This window comes from Asparagus officinalis, chromosome 8 (genome assembly GCF_001876935.1).
Source record: "Asparagus officinalis chromosome 8, Aspof.V1, whole genome shotgun sequence".
Taxonomy (NCBI): domain Eukaryota; kingdom Viridiplantae; phylum Streptophyta; class Magnoliopsida; order Asparagales; family Asparagaceae; genus Asparagus; species Asparagus officinalis.
This window is the reverse complement of record NC_033801.1, coordinates 16,810,121-16,820,928: the sequence shown is the minus strand read 5'-3', so window position 1 is coordinate 16,820,928 and position 10,808 is coordinate 16,810,121. Positions and strand designations below refer to the sequence as shown.

The 10,808-nt window shown below is 38.4% G+C and overlaps 2 protein-coding genes across 3 annotated transcripts in view; both read right to left on the bottom strand.

Annotated features, from left to right (window-relative positions):
• Positions 3,440-3,805, bottom strand: LOC109820929. The gene has a single exon (XM_020387125.1). The coding sequence runs from the start codon at positions 3,803-3,805 to the stop codon at positions 3,440-3,442; it is 366 nt and encodes a 121-aa protein (XP_020242714.1).
• The window catches only part of LOC109851414 (protein WVD2-like 2), a 12,607-nt gene continuing 8,696 nt past the window's right edge, over positions 6,898-10,808 (bottom strand). The window contains exons 6-8 of one of the 2 annotated variants that reach the window (XM_020421537.1): positions 9,739-9,804; positions 9,135-9,245; positions 6,898-7,484 (exon numbers count right to left, since the gene is read on the bottom strand). In XM_020421537.1, coding sequence (XP_020277126.1) covers positions 7,194-7,484; positions 9,135-9,245; positions 9,739-9,804 — 468 coding nt within the window. In that variant the 3' untranslated portion in view covers positions 6,898-7,193. The remainder of the gene's footprint in view (positions 7,485-9,134; positions 9,246-9,738; positions 9,805-10,808) is intronic. The other variant, XM_020421538.1, reaches the window with a different exon arrangement.

The window sequence follows — 10,808 nt, the reverse complement described above, 5'->3', positions numbered from 1 at the left end:
TTTGATGGCCAAGAGCTCATGAGAGCGGTTAATATAGTTGATTACTTACGACTTGATTCCTAATAGGGAAAGGAGTAGTTGAATCCTACTTCTTGTCCAATTGTTGGATAATCCGTACTCTAATTGGAATAATTGATGTAGTTAGTTTACAAATTACTCTCCTAGCTGTTTGAATCTGACTTTAAATTTTATGCATCAAATCTGAATTTGACTAGCTTCCTTCGAATATCTACTGTATACTAAATATATATTTAATTATCTGATTTATTCTTGAGCAAATATTATTTAATCTATTTTCTATAGATCATAAATACAGGATATTTGATTAGGGATTAATTGTTGAGGATACCTTAGTAACTTTTGTCTGAACAAATCACAATTGTCCATTGAAAAAAAAATGGCCGCAATTAAAGTTAATAGTAGGGTAAATTACCCATGACCCCTAAAAGTTTGCTCATTTGAGATAACATCATAAACTATTTGAAATGTCACATAACACCAAAAAAAAGATTTGTTAAGCAACACCACAATTTGTCAAATAGCCCTCTAATTGGACACAAATTCTATGGGGCTACGTGGCATTTTTAAGGGTTTTTGTTTTTAATCTCAAAAGTAAGTCCAAACTTTTTGAGGGTTATGTGAAATGTTCACTAAAAGAAAATATTCGGGGTATTTAGATCAACGTGAAATTATTGGGATAAACTAATAAATATGTATATTTGGAAGGTAAATCTGCAAATAGGATATATGTGGGAGGTTTTTGACTGAAAAACTGTAAAACTTTATTTATACTAGCATATCGTAGCATATCGGCACGTGCAAGTAATTTTAAATTTCTATTTTAATAGTTTTTAGACCTCAAAGTTAATTATGTTATTTTTATTGAATATATAATTCTAGTATTTCTAGTAAAAATTGCACATGCATAATGCACATGATCAAAATAATATGAATTTATTGAAAAGTATGTGTATATTTTATTCATCTAGAAACCCATTATTGTATCATTTTATTTTGATAAAAAGGAATGAATTGAGATTAGAATTCATAGAATAGTTTATTTAGTGTGTCTAAGTAAAATAGAATTTATTTTATTTATTTTCTAAAGTTTTTAGTTTCTCGGTTGTAAAATAATGACACATATATTACCTTTAGATTGAAGGAACAAAAGCTATTATACAAAGGAAAATTAATCCAATTTTTAAATAACTTATTATAACATAATTATGAAAAGTGTTTTTAGTTATTAAAACATATTCGTGAGTAGATATTACACAGATGTTAATTAAGACTCTTATATTTATAATATGTCGCTGCTTAGTTCGTATTGTGTTGCATTTTTATTTTTATTTTTTAACTATATATTTTTTAAGAATGTCATGCATAAAAGTTAAATTTTGAGGAAATAGAGGAATGAATACAGTGAAAACTTCTAGTCTCTAGAGAAAGGATAGTGAAGTTTAAATTTAGGGAAAAATGCTTCCAGCCCCCAAAACTAATAAAAACGTGTTTCCCACCCCCAAGACTTTTTCAACGGGTGTTTTGCCCCCAAAAGTAAATTTTTTGTTCTCTGAGCCCCCAAAACACAAAACCCAATGGATTTTACACAGGTAAAGACTATAATACCCATTCTCTCTCTCTCTAACCCTGCAATCCCTCTGCTCTCCCTCCTCCCTCCCCCACCTCTCCACCCGCCGCCGCCGCCCTCCTCCTGCCATCCTCGCCTTCTCTGCCGCAGTTGCTCCGGCCATCCACAGCATCCTCAAGATCCACAACACGGAGAAAACCCCGGCGCGGTTCGAGGAGTACAGAGAGATCGTCCGCTCGAGGGCCGAGCGAAACTCCGACGACGAGCGCTGCATAGCCGACGAGAACGAACGACTGAGGTTTTACTGCTTCATGATTCTCTGCGCGTTGGGTTTCATGGGAGCATGGGAGCGTGCGGAAGGACCTGTTCATGGGAGCGTGGGAGCGTGCGGGAGGACTCGCCCAACCTAAGAACAATAACAAGAAGAAGGACAAGATTGATAGTAATTACAACCATGCCCCTGACCTTGGCTGCTACTGCTTTGGATGCTACAAGAGCTTCTGGGCTCGTTGGGATGCCTCACCCAACTGCCACGTCATCCACCTCATCCTTGATGCCTTTGAAGAGACTCTTGAATCGAAGGAGGCCAACAGCAAGAAGAAGAGGGGGTTGAAGAGTAAAAAGATTGATTTTGATGAGGTTTTGACGAAAGAGATGAGTGTCCATGAGGAGAAAGTTGATGATGATGGCCATGATGATGGGTACGGGCATGTTACTAATTACCAACGCTAAAACTATTACCACCAAAAAAACTTTAAAATAGCCCAAATAAAAATATACCGGTTTGTTGTTAAGGTTACGTATTGATTGTTAAGGTTATACAGGTTGCTTGTTAAGGTTACGGGTTGTTTGTTAAGAATACGCGTTGGTTGTTAAGGTTACGGGTTACTTGTTAAGGTTACGGATTAGTGTTAACGTTATACGGGTTGATTGTTAAGGTTACGGATTAGTGTTAACGTTATACGGGTTGATTGTTAAGGTTACGGGTTGCTTGTTTAACAACCAACTCGTAACCTTAACAAGCAAACCATATAACCTTAACAACCAACCCGTAATCTTAACAACCAACCCGCAACCTTAACAACAAACGCGTAACCTTAACAAGCAACCCGTAACCTTAACAAGCAACACGTATAACCTTAACAACCAACCCGTAACCTTCATATTAACGGATCTTGAGGATCTCTCTGTCGGATTATTAGGCTCTGAAAAACACGCTAATTGAAGAAAAATGTAAACTTGGACCTAACAAACAAGGTGAAATCTTGAAATCACAATAATAGCATAACAAGGACCAGTGACGCAAACAAGTGCACCAAAACATCAAATCCAAGCTCGGCGGGGGAAAAATGCGTTGATTCCGACAGAGAGATCCTGAGTGTTTTAGAGTAACTTTTAGACGATATAGGAAGTCTAGATGCACTATTTTTATGCATGTTGGCCCGCCCATCCCTGTTAATGTCTTTAATAGGTAACCAAAATAAATTTATATATTTTTCAAGAACACTCGCTTTTTGTAATAACTCTTAAAATGGCAACATCTTTTAATTAATATGCATGGCACTATTCACAAAACAATCAACCCGTATAACGTTAACACCAATCCGTAACCTTAACAAGCCTGTAACCTTAACAACCAACGCATATTCTTAACAACCAACCCGTAACCTTAACAAGCAACCTGTATAACATTAACAACCAATACGTAACCTTAACAACAAACGCGTAACATTAACAACCAACATATAACCTTAACAACCAATGTAGGACATTCTAATGGGGGAGTAATTTTAACAAGCAACCGGTATATTTTTATTTGGGTTATTTTAAAGTTTTTTGGTGGTAATAGTTTTAGCGTTGGTAATTAGTAACATGCCCGCACCCATCATCATGGCCATCATCATCAACTTTCTCCTCATGGGCGCTCATCTCTTTCGCCAAAACCTCATCAAAATCAATCTTTTTACTCTTCAACCCCCTCTTCTTCTTGCTGTTGGCCTCCTTCGATTCAAGGGTCTCTTCAAAGGCATCGAGGATGAGGTGGATGACATGGCGGTTGGGTGAGGCATCCCAACGAGCCCAGAAGCTCTTGTAGCATCCAAAGCAGGAGCAACCAATGTTAGGGGCATGGTTGTAATTACTATCAATCTTGTCCTTCTTCTTCTTATTATTGTTCTTAGGTTGGGCGAGTCCTCCCGCACGCTCCCACGCTCCCATGAACAGGTCCTCCCACGCTCCCACGCTCCCATGAACAGGTCCTCCTGCCCGCTCCCACGCTCCCATGAAACCCAGCTCGCAGAGAATCATGAAGCAGTAAAACCTCAGTCGCTTGTTCCCGTCGGCTATGCAGCGCTCGTCGCCGGAGTTTCGCTCGGCCCTCGAGCGGACTATCTCTTTGTACTCCTCGAACCGCGCCGAGGTTTTCTCCGCGTTGTGGATCTTAAGGATGCTGTGGATGGCCGGAGCGACGATGGCAGAGAAGGTGAGGATGGCAGGAGGAGGGCGGCGGCGGCGGGTGGAGAGGTGGGGGAGGGAGGAGGGAGAGTAGAGGGATTGCAGGGTTAGAAAGAGAGAGAATGGGTATTATAGTCTTTACCTGTGTAAAATTCATTGGGCTTTGTGTTTTGGGGGCTCAGAGAACAAAAAATTTACTTTTGGGGGCAAAGCACCCGTTGAAAAAGTCTTGGGGGTGGGAAGCATGTTTTCATTCGTTTTGGGGGCTGGAAGCATTTTTCCCTTAAATTTAAAAGGAGATGGGAGGAATTGAAAATAATTGAGCATTCTATAGAAAGGGTGATGGAGGGAGGGAACCAATATGATGTTTATGCATTTTCATGCGGATTCAATTGTAGAAATGACGAACACAGAGACGAAGACTGCAGGAAAAGACGAAAAATAGGTTTTGGGTGCCTGGAAGTCGACCGCGAGTGGCGCGGCGGTCGACCGCAAACATGCACGAAACAGGGAAAAGTCTCTGGACTTTTCGCGGTCGACCGCGTCGACTGGCACGGCGGTTGACTGCGAGACCCTGTAGGATTATTTTGGGTTCTGTCGTTTTTCGCGATGGACCGCGATGGGTTCGGCGGTCGACCGCGAGTCGGGTCAGGCCCAGTTTGGGTTTTCCTATTCTGTTTGGGTTTCTATTTTGATATAAATAGGAACACAATTTTGAGGGTTTGGTAGGCTTGTTGTGGGAATATTTAGAGCACAGAAAAGAGGTATTTTCTGAGCTATTAGTTAGGGTTTTGTTTGGAGAAAATTAGAGATTTGTTGGTGAGATTAGTTGGTTGGTTTGAGTGATTTGTAATCTCAGTTTGTACTATTCTTCTCTATTAGTGAAAACTCATCCCCTTCTTGCCCCGTGAACGTAGATAACTTGTCGAACCACGTTAAAATTGGTTGTTTGTGTTTTGTGCTGTTATTTTGATTTGGTTGGCCTTTATCTCGGCGTTTTTTTTTGTTCCTCGAAGTACATCGGTTTGGTTTTGGCTTCCGCCGCGCACAACATCAATAACTCATATCCTCTCTGTTAGAAGACTAAAAGATACCAACTAGCTATCAGTTAGGCAAACACGAGGATTAAAATGTTATCCTCTCCCAATTAGGAAACAATGACTTGTTATAATTAATCAGTCATTGTTTCCTAATTAATTAACTTTTTGAATTGTTTTCCTCGGTTCTTTGAGTCAAATTGGGAAACTAAAATATGAATTTGGACAAGCATTAGGATACAGTGACTCCTCCTATTAGGAATAAGTTAGCAACCAAACTATATATATAAACTTTTCTCCTCAGCTATTCTCAATTAATTGCTCAATTTTTTTTCCCTTCTCCCTACTAGCTCTTTGTTGCGCGCCGTGTGGAAGCGTGCTCGACAACCAGAAGAGTCGGCACGTTATGAGAGAAGGGAACCAAATCAAAAACACGAGTGCAATTCACCACAATACGACACAAATCAAACCAAACATGGAGATTTACGTGGTTCGACAATTCCCTACGTCCACTGCGAGAGGATGAGGAGATTTCATTATATGGTGGAGAAATACAACGTGTTACAACTCACAAAATCACTCAAATAAAATCCTAACCAAAACTCTCAGCTCTCTCACAATATCTCCTTCTCAAAGTGCTCAAAAGTCTCTCCTTTCTCTGATAAAGAAACCCTAAAAAACGTGTTTGTATTTATATCCCCAATCCAAAACCAACCGGGAAAACCAAACTAGCCCAATTACTTGCTTCGCGGTCGACCGGACATGTGCTCGCGGTCGACCGACCAGAAACAGGATTCAAACCCTGTAATCGTGCACGTTTTCGATCGACCGCAATAAGCAGATAGTCGACCGACCAGATTTTCGATCGACCGGTCGAACTCGTTCGGTTGACCGGCCAAAACAGGGTTTTAGACCCTGTAATCCTACAGTCTGTCGACCGACGGGGCGACCAACAGGGCCTATGCCGTCAGTCGACCGACCCGTAGCCACACCTATGCACTTCAAATTTCCTGTTCTTCTTTGCCGTTTCTTCACTCTTTGCCTTCAACATCCATATATTGCAAAGGTTGATGACCAATGGGGGAAGCGTCAGCGCTTGATTTTACAGTTGGCTATGACAACAACATGGTAGAATCTTGGAGACACAGATAAAGAACCGAAGCCAAAGAAAGCTAGCAAGAAGAAAGAGGAAAAGGGAGAAGAAAACGCCTAGGAAGAAGAAGCAGGGGTCAAGCCAAACACGCAACAAAGTAAGTTCTATTTCTCCTAGTCTTCTGTGTGTGTGTGTGTTTTTCTTTTTTCTTTTATTTGTTATTTAATTTTCTGCAATGCGAAGTATATGCAGATTAGAGAACTAACCTTTTTGCTTAATGGGGCCAATATTCTTGTTGTTTGCTTTCTTTATGTACTAATACCCTGGAAATTACCTGTTTTGATTACATTGTTTTGATTATTGGATAGAAGCTTTAAAGGAAAAAACAACTCTTTGCTAATAAGAACCACGCACGTTATTGGTTTTATAATTATTTGTTCTTATTCTTCCTAAAAAATATTCTGTATAAACAAATTGTCAGAATTTTGCTCCTGTATATTAAGAAATATTTCGAATATGTTGAGAGACATACCGAAGAACAAGAATTACGATAATTTCCGCCTAATCCAATGTGCAAAAAGGTAGGCAAACCAAACAATCTTAATCCAGCTTGTTTTAGATCTTCATGATACAGTTGTTATATAGATGTTTAGATGCTGTCTACATTTGCAATTCGATCGTTAGCAAAGCAAAGATGCTCTCACGAAAACAAAGTTAGAGAGATGTAAAATACAATCCCTGGCCGAAATAAAGCTCAGATGCAGTCAAAAGTCTCACATTCCATGTCAAGGACAGCATAAAACAATCTCCAGAGAGATGACAATTCAGTTACATACAAACTTCAATATAACTTACAAAATTTACACCATCATACACCACAAATCCTAGCAACAAGTTCTCAGAATCATATAACTTCCTCCAAAACCAAGTATACTGATGTTGGGAGAAAGCAATGCTTCATTTCCTGTGATGTAAGATCATAAGAGCAATAACTTTAAAAGGAAAATGAGTAGATCGAAGGTCAAGATTGCACAGAGGTATTGGTAGTTATCTGCTCGGTGGCTTCAATAGTAGGAGACTCATTTGATACCTCCCTTGCAGATTTGGATGCTTCTTTGTCTTTGAGAACAATGTTTTTTCCAATTTTTGCATTGTTTTGCAGCTTGTTGCCAACTTTGTAAGTACCCAAACTGTGACGGGTTGCCCGTTCAGGTGCTCCATTACTCTTGTTCTCTCCTTGAGAAGAATTGTTGGCATCACCACAGCTCTTTCTTCGGCCAAGTTTAGGTGATTTTGCTCGAGTCGTGGGTAGCTAACAACACAACAAAACAAAAGAAATAAGAGTCTTAAATCAAATTCCACAGTGAACAATTAGTCAATGAAGTTCTCCACCAAATTTTAGGATAGTGGTAAGACAACAAAAATACGGACTAATCTAAAAGACGCACCCTCTATCCAGACCATACCTTCTTTGGCTAACTTTGGATTGTGCATAAATTTGTTATGTATATCATCAAGCGTATGAACCTCTTTTCAATAAATAACTTCCCTTCCCTCGGGAGGAAGATGGTCAAAATGGGTTCCAGAAACGGAAGGCAGTGTTTCAGAGTACATCAGTTTGTTTCAGGAAAAAATCGCATCATGATATGACTACAAATGTTGGTATCTGAATTTAATGAGTAGACAACAATCATGCAATAAGAAATTTTAATGAAAAACAAGAATAACAAATTTTGAACAGTCAATCCACAGCCTTAAAAAAACATAATCTAGATTACACCAAATTTTAACTTTGTTGAAAGTAATATTGATTTAAACTGCATTCAACAACAATCATAAGATGTCTTACAACCAAAAGAAGACATGAAAAGAAAAAATAGTTTTACCAAGATCACTTACTGAAGGCTTACTTGCAGACCTTACATTCCATGGATAGAATTACACATCATCAAGATTGAAGAACTCAAAAACTTTATTATAGAGATCTACAAACATGCTAAGAAATTATGTCCAAGTAGAATGCATCACCACAAGGAAACTATTTACGTAACTGAAGTATATCGAAACGCAACTGATGAGCCTGATATTTTGAAAAGTAACTGAAAGGGAAAAAAAGAGAGGAAAAAATCCAGATAGAAAAGTATGCCTACATATTGAATCCCAGTTCTGTCAAAATTTCAGAGATAAAAAAGGACATTGTTTGAGCATAGAAAAATATCTTTAAACGTGTAAATGTTATATGCTGTTGGATTTTATATTACAAATCCCATTTGAGGCTCTTAGCAATAATTCAGGGACAGGTTTTTGTTAAATCTATGAACTCTCATCATCCAAGAAGCTTTAGCTAGAGCTTGCGGTTATTCAAAAAAGGATAGAACAGCCTCGTCCTGCATCTGAAAAGAGGGGGGGGGGGGGCGGCATGGCCGACTGCAGGAGGTCAGTGAATGATGAGACTGGGCAGGAAGGGAAAGAGATTACCATGTATAACATGTTCTCGATCACATGCTTATAAACAAAAGATATTTAGGATTAAGGGCTTTAAAGCCTAAAATGCAGTGTAGTCTCTTAAGGATTTACAAAATTCTATTTACTACCATGTAGTTTGAAACAGAAACAACGATACAGGCAGGGGTGCTAATATTCATCAAGGTTCATAAACATCTTGAGAAAGTTGAAAATACACACGATAAGTGGACAAGAGAATCGCAATAAACATGAAAACGGTTCATGCTGAAAGTAAAGTAATACACTATATTTTAGTAAGTCATCATGTTCTCATATTGCAAGGATGTCAACAACAAACACCAAAAACATAGGGAACTTTTGGACTAGAATTCTGATCTGCAACAATTTAGGATATGAGACATTGTTTGAAAGTACAATTATTTGACTTGATGAGACTATGTCATAAAGAATATGATAAGGAAAAAAAGAATTATTTTGACAAAATTCGTCAGAGTACCTTTTTAAGTTCAACCTTAGGAGGTGGTCCCTCACGGTAGAAGCTTGGCATAGGATTAGCCTTGAATGTCATGCTCTTTCTAAGCTGCCTTAAAGCTGCCTCTTTTTCTTCCTGAGATAAAAAAGAGTTAAGTTTAGAATGACGGCTTCATCTAATTTGTTGAGCAAGTTCTCTGCAGCTTATTAATGAGAGAAGTCATATACCAGAAAGTAGTACAAAAGAATACACTTGGCATATCAACGACAAATTCTCAACAAAAGTCCCTGAATGATATAACAAGAGCAGAGTTTCTTATTTGTCCAAGTTAGGTTGGGCTACACCATCAAATGATTTTTTTTCTCGAAATGGAAAGTCAACTCATGATTTCAATAACTTTCTTTACAATACATGATTGCGTAGTTGTGAATGCGCTAAAATTAAAACATGGTTTTTAGCTATGGCATATAAATTATTTCATCATGGCTTTGGATGGAACAAACCTAAGCTAGACAAACATATTGGTAAATTGTTAGAATCATGCATCCATCAACTGTGTAAATTAAGACTAAAGGACTATCAAATATAATATTTAAATAAATTAGATGATGAACTGCTGAAAGCTTGCCTCATTGGGAATTTCAATATGCTCACAGTGCTCCCATGACAAAGTGCATTCGATCTTCTTCATTAACTTCAAGAAAAATGAAACTAAACATTGATTGATAAATAGTTGTAAAAGGCTCTACCGGTGCTGCAAAGCAAATGAGATTTGACAAGATAGATGAGAGGGGGCTGGAATCCAACCATGGGAATCTTATGCCTCAGGTATATTAAACTCGCACAATTTTGATTATAATCTGAAACCCAATATATTGATGCTTTAAAAAAAACCTCACTTATATCCGCCAGCATAACCAGGCAAGAGTTTACTGCATAAGAACATATCCTATAAGGTAAAGTCTGAAGTCTAAAGCATATCTTAATTTATAGGAAGCTTCTGTTACTATTAAAAGTTTATGGTTTGTGCTTTTTGCGGCAAACTGTCCACATGAATACAAACATTTCTTACATGTGTGCTGTATGTTTTGCTACATTTCTTCCTCCAAGTGATATAGGATCTTGACCAATTCAACTCCTAGATTTACATGACAGCTTCACTTTCATCGCCTAGTAATTATATTAAGACATATTGCACCTTTTTTCCGATCAACATCAGTCAAGCTATACAACTGACAAACTGTACTTCTATGCCACAAAACTACATAACAAGAACCTTCACAGGAGGTCCTCCATCCTGAAATTGCTCCTTGTTCGAATACACTTAACTAAACTTTGCAATGCTTACACACACGCTATACACAACCAACTTTTACATTTGCAAAAAGTTATTACATATTAAAAAGTCATTTATATGATTATGCCACATGTGAGATTACCTACTAGGGGTTGGGTCGTGACAAACTCCCCATATCGTCAGTTATGACATTCTTGACACGCTAAGACTTCATTGAGCAATCATGATTCTTGAGGTAATCATGTTCCCATATCGTCAGTTATGACATTCTTGGCACGCTAAGACTTCATTGAGCAATCATGATTCTTGAGGTAATCGTGTTCCCACAGATTTACCCCACCGCATCTCCATATGGCATTACTATGCTTCATGTACCACTCCCACCAAACCATACCCAGTGG